Genomic DNA, 16,319 nt, shown 5'->3' on the forward strand with positions numbered 1-16,319 from the left:
TCCTGTACAGGTTTTCCAAGGCTGTAAATCTTTACGGGAGCAGAAAGCCTCATCTTTCTCCCTCAGAACAGCTGGTAGTTTCGAACTGCTGACCTTGAGATTAGCAGCCAGATTCATAACCACGTGCCTCATAAGCATGTGAAAGTTGGACAATGAATAAGGAAGACAGTAGAAGAATCAATGCTTTAAACTATGGTGTTTAGTAAGAATATTAAAAGTACCATGGAAGAAATGAGGAAGTAAAAGAACTGAACAGAAAATTTCAAAGAGCAGCTCAAGAAGACAAAGCCAAATATTATCAAGAAATGTGCAAACACCTGGAGTTAGAAAACCAAAAGGGAAGGACACAATGATCATTTCTCCAGCTTAAAGAACTGACAAAAATATTCAAGCCCTGAGTTGCAATATTGAAGGAATCTAGGGACAAAATATTCAATGGTGCAGAAAGCAGCAACAGATGGAAGGAATACAAAGAATCACCATGCCAAAAAGAAATGGTTCTGTTCAACCATTTGAAGAGATATCACATGATCAGGAATCAATGATACTGAAGGAAGAAGTCCAAAGTACACTGGAGAAATTGGCAAAGAACAAGGCTCCAGGAATTGATAGAATATAAATCAAAATCTTTCAACAAACTAATGCAGCACTGGAGGTGCTCACTCATCTATGCCAAGAAATTTGGAAGATAGCTACCTGGCTAATTGATTGGAATAGATCCATGTTTGTGCACATTCGAAAGACAGGAGACCCATATGGAACGTGGAAATCATTAGACAATATTATGAATATCACAAGCAAGTGAAATTTTGCTAAAGAGAATTCAAAAACAGCTGCAATAGTACATTGATAGAGAACTGTCAGAAGTCCAAGCCGATTCATATGAAGATGTGGAATGAGGGAAATCATTGCTAACATCAGATGGATCTTAGCTGAAGGCAGAGAATACCAGAAAGATGTTTATCATGGAGATCATGACAAGCTATGGACAACATTGCGAAGAATGAGTATTCCTGAACACTTAACTGTGCTCATGATGAACCATACACAGACCAAGAGGCAGTTGTTCAAACAGAACAAGGGAACACTGAATGGTTTAAAATCAGGAAAGGTGTGTGCCAGGGTTGAATCCTTTCACTATACTTATTTAATCTTTGTGCTGAGCAAATAATCCAAGAGACGAGATTATATGAAGAGAAACATGGCATCAGGGTTGCAGAAAGACTCATTAACAATCTGCAATATGCAGATGATACAACCTTGCTTGCTGAAAGTGAAGAGGACTTAAAATGCTGATGGCAATCAAAGACCACAGCCTTCAGGATAGGTTACACCTCAATGTAAAGAAAACAAAAATCCTCACTACTGGACCAATAAACAATATCATGATAAATGGAGAAAAGATTGAAGTGGTCAAAGACTTCATTTTGCTTGAATCCACTATCAACACTCATGAAAACAGCAGTCAAGAAATCAAATGACATATTGCATTGGACTAATCTGCCGTACAAGACCTCTTTAAAGTGTTCAAGAGCAAAGATCTCAGTTTGAGGACTAAGGTGTGACTGACCCAAACCATGGTAGTTTCAATAGTCTCATATGCATGGTAAAGTTGGATAATGAATAAAGAATACTGTAGAAGAATTTATATGTTTTGAGTTATGGTGTTGGAGAAGAATATTTAAAGTACCATGAATTGCTAGACGAACAAATCCGTACTTGAAGAAGTGCAACCAGAATGCTCCTTAGATGGCAAGACTTTGTCTTCCATACTTCGGACATATTATGAGGAGAAACCACTTCCTGGAGAAAGATATCATGCTTGGCAAAGTGGAGGATCAACGAAAAAGAAGACCCCCCCACCCCAAACAGCTGGATTGGCACAGTGGCAGTAGCAATGGGCTCAAACTTAACGATTGTGAGGATGGTGTAGGACTGGGCAGTGCTCCATTGTGTTGTACATAAGGTCTCTGTGCATTGGCGTCGGCACCTAACAACAACAATGGATTGCCAGAAGAACAGAAAAATCTGTGTTGCACAAACTACAGCCTTAGAAGGTCAGGGTGGCGAAGTTTCACCTATAAAAGGTCGTTATAAGTCAGAACAAACTCGATAGCACTTAACAACCATGTTTTTGTTGTTAAGTGCTGTCGAGTCATTTCTGACCCATAGCAGCCCTGTATATGGTTTCTGAGGAGCCACTGGTGGGTTTGAACCACCAACCTTGCAGTTCAAACCGCCCTTGTGGTCCAGTGCTTATCCGAAGTGCCACACCAGGATTCTCTACATAGATAATCTACAAGTAGTGTGCTCCTTTAAAAAATCATTTATGAGGCCAAACCGTCAACACTTACTTCAAACCAAAGATGAGACAGCAAGGGGGCAGGGAAACTAGATTATTGGAAATGGAGCAACCAGAAGAGATATGAAAAAGATGACACGCTATGTAAAATGTAACCAATGTCACTGAACAAATCGTATATGAATTCTTAAATGGGAAGCATTTGCTGTGTAAACTTTTACCAAAAACACATTAAAGTATTATTTAAAACGAAATAAAGTCCATTGTTCTAAGGAAATACTTTCAAGACCTATGTGAAAGCAACAATGGCGAGGCACCCTGGAGCCGCCTCTGAAAAACAGGCGGGCCCTGAGCAATGCTGAAGTGCACAGCTTCATTTTATGGATGACAAGCTGAGGTCAGACCAGATGCAGGTCTCTGATTCCCAGTGCAGGGTCCTTCCACTGCACAGGGCAGCTGGGAGAAGGGGAGGTGGCCCCCAGTCAGGCTGGTCAGACAGACAGGGCTCCGTGGCATTCAGAGAGCACGTTTATTTACAAAGCGCTTTACAAACATCGGCATATGCCTCCCCACAGCCCCCTGCGAGGTAGGTCAGTAGTCATATCTACAGTTTATTGATGGGAAAATTGAGGCACGGAATGGGGGTGTGGCCTGCCCCATTTTAAAGAGAGCTTCCCATACACCCATCATAAAACAACAAAATAAACAAACAAAAACGCATAGGCCCTCCACCCCAACCCTTCTGCCTCTAAACTCTAGGGCTCATTTGCACCCCTGCTCAGGCACTGCCTCTTCCCCAGAGAGCCACGGGCGAACTCTTTCCAAGAGCTGTTGGTCAGCCTTGCAGATTGTCACTGGCCCACACTGAGCAGGCCAGGTCAGTGAAGCCTGAAAGTATGGGTAGGGAACAGCTGGGGTGAATTCATTCTGCAGAGAGTGGGTCAGGCTGGAAACCAGGGTCCGGGGATGGGGGCAGGGATATCCAGATCCTGGTTCAGGGAAGCTCAGAGCACACATCACGGGAGCAGCGGTGGGGAGGGATCATGAACAGATATCCCCCGGGGCTGCAGGGCTGGGGTGGAGGCGGAGCTGCAGATCCCCCTGAGGAGAACAGCCTGGCTTTGAGTCACTGGGCCATCAGATGAGTAGCCCCAGGGCCATCAGGAGCTAGGCCAGATAGGATTCCAGAGGTCAAGCCCCAATTCATCCTCCATCTATGCCCACAAAGGGCCAAATGGGGTGGAAACTGTGGCCTGGCACATCTTCAGGGCTCTCCCATCTCTGCCAGGGGATGGGGTAGAGTCAAGGGGTTCGGGCCTGGGTCCCCCAGAGGTGGCAGTTCTGAGTCCCAGGCAGCTCCCCCAGACTGTGTCAGGACCCTGTGTGGAGGTGGGGCAGGGCTGCAGCCTTGCTCAAGTGCCTCTAGGCCCACAGCCTGCCGACTATGGAAGGGGTACCAAGACAGCAAGGCACCGCCTTCAGTGCTTCCCCCGCTCCACCATGGGGCAATGACCCAGCAGAGTTGGAGGCACGGGTCCTCCTCGCCAGTCCTGGACGGTGGGACTGGCCCTGAGTACGCAGTGGGTGCCCCAAGCCAGGGGCCGCTATCTCGACTCTAGACCCTCCAGGTACTCCAGGGCCATGTCGTAGCAAAAGTGGTACTGGTCCTGGGTGGGGAGAGAGAGAAGACGAGTCAGGAGCCAGGGGAAAGGAGGAGGGAAAAGGGAGTGCACTGCAGGACCCCAACCGGAGACTTGACTGTGGGGACCAGGTGCTGAGGGTCGTGACCAGGCAGGGGCTGCTGGAAAGTTAGAAGTGGCCAGGGGAACGGCCCCTCACCAGGGTCTCCACCATATTGGGCTTGTAGTTGCGAAGCATTTTGGCAGCAAAGAACACGTCCACCAGGTTATGGCAGCGGATCATCTCCAGGACTGTGGCACAGGCACAGAAGGTGCCGCTGCGGCCGCCCCCATTTCTAAATGAGACAAACAAAAGGTTTGGGGGTCAGGGCCAGGGAACCCAAAGGTGAAGGGTAGGGCTGGGAGCCAAAGGGGAGAAGGGGAAGGGCAGAATATTCAGGGGCTAAAGCTGACATCCTTAAGGCATGTAGGAAGACAGATGCTCAAGTAGAAACAGATTCTGAAACCCCCCAAGAGAGACACAGTTGGTAACATAGGACAAGTGGGAGGCAAACAGGCACCAAAGAGCAAATGGAAAGGGAGCCACCCTGCAACCCCAGCCCATGGGCAAGGCCCACCACGTCTCAACCTCGCATACACAGACCCTGCCTTCCCCTCAGCCCCTCTCCCTTGTTTCCTGTGATTCCACGGTGCGGGTGCCTCCTGGGGGGCAGGAGCCACTGAGCAGGCCCTTAGCCCCCTCCTCAGCAGCCAGTATGTCCAGTCTGACACTGGACATACTGACAAAGAGTGGGGAGCAAAGGAGTGATGCATGAGAGGAGAGTGAGTCGATGAATTTGTGAATGAGGGCAGATGGATGGATGGGTGGGTGGATGGATGAATTCATAAAACAGCGGCCTGTGTACGTGAACAAAGACGAGAATTCCTTTGGCTTAGAACGTATGCTGTGACTTCATGGGATGACAGATTCTGACACATGACCCTAATAGGCAAGATCAAAGGTCACAGGAGAGTACTTCCTGGAAACTGACTGGATTTCTTCAAGGAAGACAGGGTCAACCTCAGCCGGATGAGCAGAGGCCAAGCTACAGTTCTCTGGAGCCCATCCCCTGGCTCCCAGCACCCCCACCGCCCTCAAGGCCCAGCACTCACAGGCAGTGGACGACCGTGCGCCCATCCCCACTCTCGGCCTGCCACTTGTCCACCTCAGCCAGCAGGTGCAGGAAGGCCTTCTTGGAGTCCGGCGTGTCCCGGTATGCGGACCAGCGCAGGAACTGGAAGTGGCGCACGAGCAGGTGCCCCTCCTGCATCTGGGTGTGCAGCAGCCACATGGGGATACTTAAGCACCCAGGTCACGGGAGACCTCAGTGGCCTCAAGAGAAGGTCATTTAAAGCTATCCCACCCACCACACCCATTCTCACCCTGGGCTATCCAATCACTCACCCGAGAAATGTTTTGTACCCGGAAGACACGGGCAACCAAGTTGTCGTCTGCGGTGCCCGACACAAACTCCACCTCCATGAGGCCATATTGCTGTCGGCCTGGCTCTGGCCAGTACTGCAGACAGGGCTGGGTGACAGGCACAGAGAGAGGAGAGCTGAGCAGAGCTGGCGGGGACAGCCATGCCCATCCATTCACTCTAGACTTGCCTTCAGAGCCCCCACTCACCCATCAGACCACAGAGCACGCCTTTACTGACACACTCGGATCAGCCAAGACCAGCCCTTCATATGCACCACCATGTGGCTGCAAATCCACACCTTAACACACGCCTCCTTCCAGGGATAGGACTCAAATGACCCCCGCCCCATACCTCTTTCACTGCCTCTCCCTTTCAGCACCAGATCACAGAGGTGGGATGTCCAGATGCTGTGACACAGCTTAGCAGCCCCACACCAGACCCAGGACCTCGCCATGAGTCAAAGTCCTAAAGGCACTTCTCTCCCAGGTCATAGACCGAAGACACCGGAGGGACAGGAAGCATGGCCCCTACACATAAAACTGTGGGTCTTCCCAATCGTCAATTGAAGCCCCACCTTCTATTTCAGCTTTGCCTGGAGCCTGGGCAAGTCTCTTCCTTTCTCTGCACCCAATTAACCAGCTGTAAGGATGTCCCCAGACTTGGGCCACAATCCCATCAGGACACTATCGTCCTCTGGCTGCCTAGAGTCCTGACAATCCCTAACACCTGGAGTTCGTTTCCTCTGCATAAATCATTCTTCCCCTACCTCTTCATCTAGTGAACTCTCCTCCTCTTCCTATACATCAGCCCAGCCCTGACACCACCTCCTCCAGGAAGGCTTCCCTGATACATGATTCCCCAGGCTCCACGACAGTTCTTTCCCTGTGTGTTGTCACCATCTGTTTTGACACTTGCTTCCTCCTGGACCATGAGACTCTAGGAGGGGCTGTCTTCTACCTCTCTGTCTCCCCTCTGCCCACTGCAGGGCCTGGCACAGAGCCATCTGCAGGAAAAGTTGGCTGAATGAATGAGCAAATCAGTGTCCGGTGACTGATGTCCAGATGAGTGTCCCTCGGAGCCCCTCCCCTCCACTCCAGAAAGGGTGCCCTCTCCTTGTCACAGCTGGGATTCCCTCCAGCTCCCTCTCTAGGACCAGAAGCCCATTCCCCTATAGGCCAGGGTCATTCTACTCATGAAGGGCCCAGGACAGAGATCTTCTGGAGTCGGCCATGCTTATTTTACAGCCAATTCTCCTGGGCACCTGGTGCAGAGAGCTAAGGGACTCTGGTCTCACAAGGGCTTTCAGAAGGCTGAGCATCCAGCCTTGGGAGCCCCCAAAATGAAATTGGGGAAGTCAGAAGAACCGCCCCTGATGTGGTCAGAGAGGAATATCTTGGAGTCATTTTCACCCTCGTCATCTTCTTCCGTGCCATGTTCTAAGTACCTACACTGCATGCTACACATCTTCTAAGCATCTCACACATCTCATATGATCCTCCTGATGAATCCCTGTGGACAAGTCCTATGATCGGCCCATTTTACAGAGAAGGAAACTGAGGGTTCCAACATGGGCAGTTTAGTCAAATAACTGAAAGTCAGAGGCTCGGGAATGAGGCAGCCCGCAGTGAGGGGGCACTCAGGTCTGCCACTTCCCAGATTTCTAGAGAAGTTGCTTTCCCGTTCTGGGTCTTCACTTTCTCCCCTGAAGCCTTCATCCCCTGGCTGTTGTAAGGTACACAACTCTGTGTGTAAACACAAGTCCCTGGCATAAAGCAAATGCTCAGTAACCTGGTGGCTGCTAACCAAAATGCTGGCAGTTCAAATCCACACAGCTGCTCTGTGGGAGAAAGATCTGGCAATCGACTTCCATGAAGATGACAGCCAAGAAAATACTCTACTCAGTCACATGGGCCACTAAGAGTTGAAAGCCAGCATGTTTCTCCAATCTGGGATCTTTGTTTCTCGGAAACAAAGGTTCTGGGAGAGAGGGTGTGACCGTGGCAGAGCTAGATTTACTTTTGGGGTCACGCCCTTGAACAAACTGGTGCCCTAGGGTAGCAGCAGCCTGCCAGGCCAGCTGGGCGCCTCACCCAGGCGGAGTTGGACTGGTTCAGCTGGTTGAGCATGACGATGGATGTGCACCCGTAGTCGTAAACCAGCCGCCAGAAATCAGGTGTGGTGCTCTGCAGCGGGTGCAGGGTCACAATGAAGGCGGCGCTCCGCGTGTAGCTCTGCAGGGAAAGCAGGAGTTAGCTCCGCCCACCGAGCCTCTGCCCCAGGCTGTCCTCCTTGGCCGGCCCTCCCTCCAGGGGCAGCTCCGCCCCCACAGCAGCCCATTTCAGAGGGCGGCTCCAGGCCTCTAGTGCACAGACCCAGAGTCCCAGGAGAACTAGCAGTTAAAGGTTCTCAAATATGCGGCAGCCAAAGCTCGGGCATGATGGGCAAAGGTTGGCTAAGCCTGGTCCCTGCCTCAGAGCTTCTGTATCTATTGTTCCACCTGGAAGGTCTTCCCCAAATGTTTGCAATTCCTCTTTCACTTCTGTCTGGTCTTTGCTTAACTGTTACCTCTTCAACGAGGCCCTCCTTTGCCACTTCAAAGAAAATAATCACATATACAGCCATCTAAATTCACACTTCTTCGGCCTGGCTGACGTTCTGTAGAAACTATCAGTACTTGATATTCCATCATCTATTTATTTGACTGTCCCACCGGTCCCCTAGCAAAGAACAGAGATTCCTAGATAGCACCTATGCCCAGCACATGACAGAGGTTTGATACATATTTTTAAATAAATGAATCTCTCATCATCTCTCATGGTCCTTCCAATTCCACGGCTGAAGGGTCAGAGATGCCAGTCCAGTCTCTCAAATTCAGTAAAGAAATAAAGGAATCTCCCTTCCAAGCTGGGGCAGGAAGGAGGGCTTCTAAATGGTTCCTGAGCCCTCAGAACATGGACAGAATCGGGCCAGGGAAGAAGTTACCATTGCAGATAGTCTCTAAATCTCTTGTCCTACCCCAGGCTCTGCTGGGCCTAGTCCTGGGCAGAGCTATGCCTTAACTCCAAGACCAGACCTCCACACAGTCTGAGAGTAATACCTCAGGGAAAGCACTGGGCTGAATGTCCTGAATGGAAGATCACTGCTGATAGGGGACACCCCTGGACTTGGTCCCCAAAAAGGTAGAAGGGCCCTTCCACATTAGAGCTCTCAGTTCAGATCCTGCTGGATAGGGAAGTCCCATTCCTAAGCTCTCACATCAGTCAGGGCTGCATTGATGTAGTTGTTGGGGTCCCCGTCAGTGGAGATGAGAAAAGGTAGGCAGCGATCCGGCGGCAGGACGTCCATGCTGCGGTTCTTGTCACGGTTCCTGGGCAGAAGGGCAATGCTGCACTCTTCCACATCCAGCGGTGGCGTCACCGAGTTCAGGGTCTACGAGAGGAGTAGGGGATGGGAAGGTCACATCCAGAATTTGCAGCATCTCTTCAAAGCCCCCTGAAAGAGACTAGGCTAGGTTAATGACCCTATTTTGCAGATGAAGAAACTGAGGTCCAGAGAGCAGGCAGGGACCCAGGTTCCCTGTCTCCTGGGCCTGTTTTTCCCCAAAGAGCTCACTCAATCTGATGCCCCTTTTGCAGTGGAGCAGAGCCCCTCATCACCTTCTCTGGTACAAGGGCACATGGGGCTAGATGGAGCTCCAAGATTAGAGTCAACCTCCAGACTCAGCTGGACAGCCCAGGTAAGTTATTGTATCTTTCTGCCTCTGTTTTCCTGACTATAAAGTGGGGGAATAATAGGCGTAGGACATGGGATGACTGTGAGGATAGAGTGAAGTGATACCCTGCATCAATCACTGAGCACAGCACACAGGGGGGCTCAAAAACCAGAAACATTAGTGACCACTAGGCCCTTTCATTCCAACAAGCCCTGAAACCTCATGTCTCCTACAAAGTGGAACCCTCACAGAGACCGTGGGATAGAAAGGACATCTGGGGTCTTTATCCACCCAGTGATAGTTATCAGACTTGTCTCTGGAAGACCAACTTCCTCCATCTCAGTCCAAGTCATTTGGGTGAGGCTGGTCCCACCTCTAGAACCAAGTCTTGGGCATGTATCTGAAGACTGGGTCAATCAATGTGCTCTGGCTTTCTGGCCCCCGTGACTGGTTCAGGGATGAGACCATAAGAGTCTGGTCCAGGTAACCATGGCAATGAAACGATATACGATAGGATGAATGTAAAGCTAATGTTCTCCCATGTAAACTATCACATAATTCACAATAAAACTTTTTTTTAAAAAAAGAGTCTGGTCCAGGACTTTGTTAGGACTGTTGGAAGCTGAAAGTGCACTTTTCCCTGAGTGTCCTAGCAGTAGACATGACTGAGCCTGGCATTGCTGGGAGGCAGAGTACAGGCCTAAGAATGAAGCCAAACACGAAGGAGAACAGAACCAAGGTGGACAGAGACTAGGTACAGGAATTACCAGGAATACTGGCTCCAGCCAGAACTGAAGCTGCACCACCCTTAGACTTTTTAGTTAATGAGCCCACTAAGCTGAATTTTTGTCATTTGCAGCCAAAAGAATCTTGATGAATACAAACCTTACAAGGCAGGTATTAACTATGCTTGTTTTTTATCGGTAAAACAACTGAGGTTAGGATAGGTAAAGTAATTTGTTCAAAGCTAGTAGCCCAATTCAGTCTGTTAACTGTGGTCTCAACCTGGTCTCTCCTGCTTAAGGCCCTCAATGTCTTCTACAGCACAAAGGGTCTCCCAACACACTCATATGCATGCACACACATTAAACACACACACACACACACCATACCTGGAACTCTTCCCGGAGCTGAGAGGAATTACTCTGAGGATCAATGCGGATCATCTCCTTGTAGGTGGCCCTGAACTCACTGACAGGAATGGTGGTCTCTCCACACAGACAGGCTTCCAGGATTGCGTCATGGATAAAGATGTACTGCTCCTACAGTTGAAGGCAAGAATATGAGGAATCAAGAGGGGCCAAAAGCTGAAGATTTTAGGGTGCAATGGGAGAGTAGAGCAAGTTAAGGTGGAGGAAGGGGTGCTTTGAGATGGGGCCCAACCATGTCACTAGAGGTTGGGTCAATCCTACTTAAAACAAGCTCACATGGATCTATTTGGCCAGGCATTGGGGGAATGATGGAAATAGCAATAAAACATGTTGCTGTGTAGTCGAATCCAACATGCGCCAACCCCATGTGTGTCTAAGTAGTTTCACTCCCTAGGGTCTTCGGTGGCTGTAATCTGACAGAAATAGACCACCAACAGAAGTAGGAGGCCTTTCTTCCGAGGTGCTCTGGGTGGACTTAAACCACCAACCTTTCAATCAGTAGCCAAGCATGAACTGTCCCAATGATAATAGCTATCATTTATCAACTATGCGCTGGACACTGTGCCGCAGGCTTTCCATGTCTGGAGCTCACAATCATCCCTGTAACAACCCTGCGAGGAGCTCTAAAAGGTGTCAGGGTCTCACATGTAATGGGGATGCAGGCCTGGGTATGTCACAACTACAGAGCCCAGGAACTCGGTTCACTGCTAGCTGGCTTCACCTGATAGGACACAGTGGGCCTGAGTTTGGGAAGGCTCTAAGAGGTTGGCAGTCCAGGTTCTGGGAGGGAGAAGAACAGAGAAACCTGGGTAGGGAGGAGCACTCTTCTGATATACTCCACTAACTTTGAGCTTCCCCTGGAGGAACCAAGTCCTTGAGGGGAAGTGGGAACGGGACTGGGTCTCCACACCTCAGTCTGGATCATGTTGACACGCCGGGAGCAGAGAGTCTTCACACAGTTGTAAATGTCCACGACGCCCTCACACTCCGCCATGTCCAGCATCACATCCAGGACAATGTAGCAACCTGTGCGACCTGTTCCAGCACTGGAAAAAGAGTGGCCCCGGGCCAGGTCAGAGCTGTAAAGGAGGAATCTGGGACAAGAAAAAGGAGAGGGAGGCAGGACCAGACACCTGGCCATATCTACACCATATGAGAGGCAGGGGGCACAGAGAGACTTACCACTGGCAAGAAGGAGCCAGAAAGAAGGCTGAAGGAAGAGTTCTTTCAAAATAGAGGGCAGAGCTAGGGACACGCCTTGGCAGAGGGGAGGAAAGGACTGAGCAGGAAGAATGCAGAGGTGAAATCAGTCCAACATAGAAAGTTAGATCAGTGGGAGAGAGAGGGAAGCAAAAATGATGCCCACAAGCCAAAAAGGTTGTTTCCAATGAAAACTGCATAAATGTCCATCAACAGATCAATAATACACAGAGCATGGTACATACATACAATGGAAAGCTACTTGGCCAGAAAGAGAAATGAAGTCGTGATACACACAACAACATGGATGAACCATGAAAACATCATGCTGAGTGAAGTAAGTCATACATAGAGCAAATATTGTATGATTCCACTTCCAAGAACTATCTAGATGAGGTAAGTATATAAAGACATAAGTTTACTAGTGATTACCAGCCCTGGTGTGGCACTGTAGGATCAGCACTGGACTGTGAACCACAAGGTCAGCAGTTCTAACCCACCAGCTGCTCCTTGGAAACCATACAAAGGGTTACTATGAGTCAGAACCAACTGGACAGTACTTAACAACAAGCCCTGGTGTTACTAGGACTGGTGTCACCCAGTATGAAATTCATGGTGCCACCCTGCCCCTTCCCAATGGATACTCTACTCACACACATAGGGCCCCCACAGCTCCTCCCTTCTCCAATTGGTGGAGACCCTCCCCACCTGCAACAACAGGCTCATGGTCTACCCACCCATACCCTGGTTTGAAGGTGATAGAAGGGGGGGTTGTATGATGTGGTGGCAAGCTCTTCTGGGTGACAGGTTAACAGCAACCCCACTGCCTTGGTAGCCCCTTCCCCCAATCTGCCCACCAAAGCCACCACCACAACACAGACCCTGGGGTCATTTCCGTTTCACCCCAACAGTGTCCACACCCCTGAAACCTCCCAGTAAGGCTGCTGGTTATCAGAGGTGAGCAGGAGGGAGGGCAAGGGGATTCTTTGTTTAGGAGATACTGAGCTTGTTATGGATGGTAGAAAATTTGGAAAGAGATCATGGTGATGGTTGTATAATTGATGAACACTGCTAAAGTGTATATGCATGTAAAGAATGTTAAAATGGCAAATGTTGGTAGTACATATATACTTACCATAGTATGAAAAAAAAAGTTTTACACAATATTCTTTCTTCCTGGATAACCCCCAAATCTGTTGTACACACTTTCAAGTCCTACACAGGATGCCATCGCCTCAGTGTGGCCTCCCAAAACCTTCTGAACATTCTCTCAGAGTCCCCAGAGCTGCCTGGACAGACTTTTATTAAAACACTCCCCCTTCTCCATGATCTTTGCTTATGTGTCTGGCTCTCTAACCCAACTGGGAACTCACTGAGAGCTGGGCTGGGGCTGATGTGTCTCTGTGATCCTCACACTCAGCACTGGACTGAGCAGCTTTGGAGGGAAGTAGGGAGCAGACCATGATGACACCAAGATTTCAAATGTTGGTAAAGTCACAGAGCAACTGGAGCACCCCATACACCACTAGTGGAGGTTTAAATTAGTACAACCACTTAGGGAAGCTAGGGTTTAGTGCAGTATGTACTGATGTTCAACATTCACATACACACCTACTCCACTCCTCCTACATACAAACCCAACAGAACTGAGCCCATGTGTTGGCCGAAAGGCATACAATAGAATGCTCTTAGCAGGACCACCCATAATAGATACAAACTGGAAACAGCCTAGATGCCTATTGGGAACAGACTGGATAAACACACCGTGGTTTACTCACCCAGTGCAATGCCATGCAACATGGATGGATCTGACAAACACACCATTAAGGGAAAGAAGGCAGAGCCAAGGACACATACTGCATGAATGAATCCATTTATGCAAAGTTCAAAAGCAGGCAGAACTAGCTCTGATTTAGAAGTAGGATAGTAATTGTTCTGCGGTGGGCAGTAGAGACTAATAGGGGCTCAAGGGGACTTCTGGGTGCGGTGGTTGCTCTGGGTTTTGTTCTGAGTGCTGGTTATTTCACAGGTGTGCTCAGTCTGTGAAACCTCATGAAGATATATGTTATATATATATATATACACTCATGATTTGCGTACTTGGTTATATGTGCATCAATCAAGTTTGATTTTAAAGAGATAGTATCTTAAAGAGGCTTAAAGAAATCAAAGAGACATGGTTTGGAGGTGGCAGGGCAGAGAGAATGAGTCTGGCATTTGGCATTCAGAGAGCTGATAAGAATTCAACAGAAGTACCAGGGAGTCCTGATGTGGTGCTGTAGGATAAGCACTGGATTGCTAACTGCAAGGCTGGCAATGCAAAGCTCCTAGCCACTCCTGGGAAACCCTATAAAAGGGGGCTATGAGTCAGAACCAACTCAATGGCACTTAACAACAATAGAGGGACCCGGACAAAATATGGAGGTGAAGGACTTGTGGGCCCAGGAAACTCACTGAAGCCACAGGGTTAGAGGTTAAGCTCTCCAGGGAGAGAGAAGGGGTAAGGCTGAGTCCCCATTTAAACGGCAAGAGGAAGCTGTGAGCCAAGGAGGAAGGAGAGCAGAGAGAAGGAGGGAGCTGGGGACACAGAAGCCAACTGATGCAGGAATTGGGAAAGGAAGAAGAAATGACAGTCAGATAGAGGTTGCAGAGAGTACCAAGGTCAAGGGCTGAGGAAAGCCCACTGGGTTTGAGGAGAAGATGCCGACCTTCCCGTGTCTGACCCACACCCAGGAGGCAGCAGGAATGCAATGAATACTTGCTGAGTGAAAGCAAACTGGAATTGATCCCGCAAGGTGTCTTGCCAACCCCTAATCCCCCTCCATGGCTCCTTGGCATCGGGGACAATGGGCTTCAGACAAGTGTTGGGGCGACATGAAGGTGACAACCTCAGAACCAAAATGCAAAAACCAAAGGGCCTTTTGGAGGACATTCACTCCTGTTCTCTGTCTCCGAGCAGGATGTACCTAGGACTAGTCCCCACTCCCAAACCAATTTGCCCTCTTCTCCTTGGGATTCCCAGAGCCCCTACCTGCAGTGGATGACAATGGGCCCAGCATCAGGTGGGGTGGAGACCTTCACACGCCGGATGAAGGCCAGCAGCCCCGTAGCGTGGTAGGGAACACCGTGCTCTGGCCACGCTGTGAAGTGGAACTGACGGACCTCGTGCCGGGCAGAGTATCCTCTCTGGGGGAGAAAACCATAGCAACAGAGTCCCTGCCCGCATCTATTAGACACTGACTGTGTGCACGTCTCAATGATTCCAATAATACACTCAGGACAGGCTACAACTCGTCCACTGTGCACGTGAGGAAAGTAAGGCTCACAGAGAGAAACCACCTGCCTGAGATTAGGCAGGTATCATCCAGAACTGGGACCCAGGTCTGCCTGATACCTACGCCTGGCAAATTAAACACCCGCCTCTGCTACCAGGTTGTTGTGTGACCCTGAGTGGATCTCCTTTTAAAGGGCAGAGACTGGTCTTCCTCTGAGGATTTTACAGAGTGGATCAAATGAGATCATGGGCAGGAAGGGCTCATTGTCCAATCACATGCAGTCTTTTAGGATGCAACCACTCTGAGCCTCACTTTCCTTATCTATAAAATGGGGCTAATGACAAGCACCCAACCCTGCAGAGCTTTCCAGGCCTGAAAGAGAATGTGTGTACTGGGCTCAGCACAGGGCCAATCCACCTGGCAGCTATCATCATCATCTTCATCATCTCTACTTCCTCTTGGATGTCACGGAACCATGCAGATAACCACACAGGCAGGCACCACTTCCTGTCATTCCAGGAAGGACAACAAGCTGCCTCTCACCCTCCTGCTCCCTTCTCAAACCTGGGCCAGGAGAGGTGGAGAGCAGAGGGTCTCTGCCTCAGATGCAGGTGACGGGGTGACTCACCCGCTCCAGAGCAAAGGTGCGCACAACATATTCAGCTAGAGTTTCTGTCTTCACCAGTGTGATCTTGATGTCCCCATACATATCCGAGTCTTCAGGCCAGTAACGTGAGCATTTCACCTGAAGCCCCCAGCAGGCAGGTCTGAGTACTGAGTGGCTCTTCACCATTGCCCTGGGCCCACCCTGCCCCACACTGCAGCCCACGGCCTCGCTTACCCTGCCCACCTCCACCAGCTTGGTGATCATCACGATGCTCGAACAGTGCTCCTGCCACACCATGCGCCAGAAGTCGTAGACCATCTCGGGCTTCGGCCCTGGGGGCAGGGGGGGCTCATCCCTGAGGCAAGGTCTCCGCCCAGGGCCTGCACACCCTGTAGCCCAGCACCCCCACCCCAGAACAGGAGACTTCCTGAACCTCATTGTGGCTGTCCTGCTCACACCGTCGCACCCCACCAAGTTTCAAAAATCATGCCTATAGGATCCAGGGGGAGGAGGGGGGTAGTATGGGGGCCAGGCAGGGAGACCCCAATCCTCCTGAGCAGGAGCCAGGAGGCATAGCTGGGAATTCAAATACTCAGGCCATTGCCCAAGTCTCCAGGTGAGACAGACAGTGGACAGTCCAAGGGAAACAGACACAAGTGGATGGGCCCAGGGGGCCACCAGACCAAGGCAGAACCCACCCCCATGAGGCCTAAGCCTGGTTAGTCTTTCTGCATGCACCACCTTGGAAACAGACAGATGGACCAAGGAGACGAACAGATTGCATTGGGGAGACACAAATACCAAGAGGGGGCACAGGCTGATGCAGCCAAATTTTGAGAGATCTGTCCTGCATCCGGATAAAACAGACAGGGATGCGGGAGACAGACAGAGAGGTGGGAAGGCAGGCAGGGAGTGAAGCTGATGGACAGGCAGGCAGATGGCATTCCAACACACTGGTGGCATACGGGG

At 50.0% G+C, this 16,319-nt stretch overlaps 1 protein-coding gene across 4 annotated transcripts in view; it reads right to left on the reverse strand.

Moving 5' to 3' along the window:
• Nucleotides 1-3,906: 3,906 nt before the first annotated feature.
• PTPRU (protein tyrosine phosphatase, receptor type, U) overlaps nucleotides 3,907-16,319 on the reverse strand; it is a 136,693-nt gene continuing 124,280 nt past the window's right edge. For 2 of the 4 annotated variants that reach the window (XM_006862199.1, XM_006862197.1), the window contains 11 exons: nucleotides 15,585-15,682; nucleotides 15,372-15,488; nucleotides 14,500-14,654; nucleotides 11,179-11,314; nucleotides 10,230-10,379; nucleotides 8,661-8,834; nucleotides 7,496-7,636; nucleotides 5,387-5,512; nucleotides 5,095-5,252; nucleotides 4,142-4,277; nucleotides 3,907-3,969 (listed from right to left, as the gene is read on the reverse strand). In XM_006862199.1, the coding sequence (XP_006862261.1) occupies nucleotides 3,907-3,969; nucleotides 4,142-4,277; nucleotides 5,095-5,252; nucleotides 5,387-5,512; nucleotides 7,496-7,636; nucleotides 8,661-8,834; nucleotides 10,230-10,379; nucleotides 11,179-11,314; nucleotides 14,500-14,654; nucleotides 15,372-15,488; nucleotides 15,585-15,682 (1,454 nt within the window). The remainder of the gene's footprint in view (nucleotides 3,970-4,141; nucleotides 4,278-5,094; nucleotides 5,253-5,386; nucleotides 5,513-7,495; nucleotides 7,637-8,660; nucleotides 8,835-10,229; nucleotides 10,380-11,178; nucleotides 11,315-14,499; nucleotides 14,655-15,371; nucleotides 15,489-15,584; nucleotides 15,683-16,319) is intronic. The other 2 variants (XM_006862200.1, XM_006862198.1) reach the window with 2 other exon arrangements.

Source organism: Chrysochloris asiatica, unplaced genomic scaffold (assembly GCF_000296735.1).
Source record: "Chrysochloris asiatica unplaced genomic scaffold, ChrAsi1.0 scaffold00047, whole genome shotgun sequence".
Taxonomy (NCBI): domain Eukaryota; kingdom Metazoa; phylum Chordata; class Mammalia; order Afrosoricida; family Chrysochloridae; genus Chrysochloris; species Chrysochloris asiatica.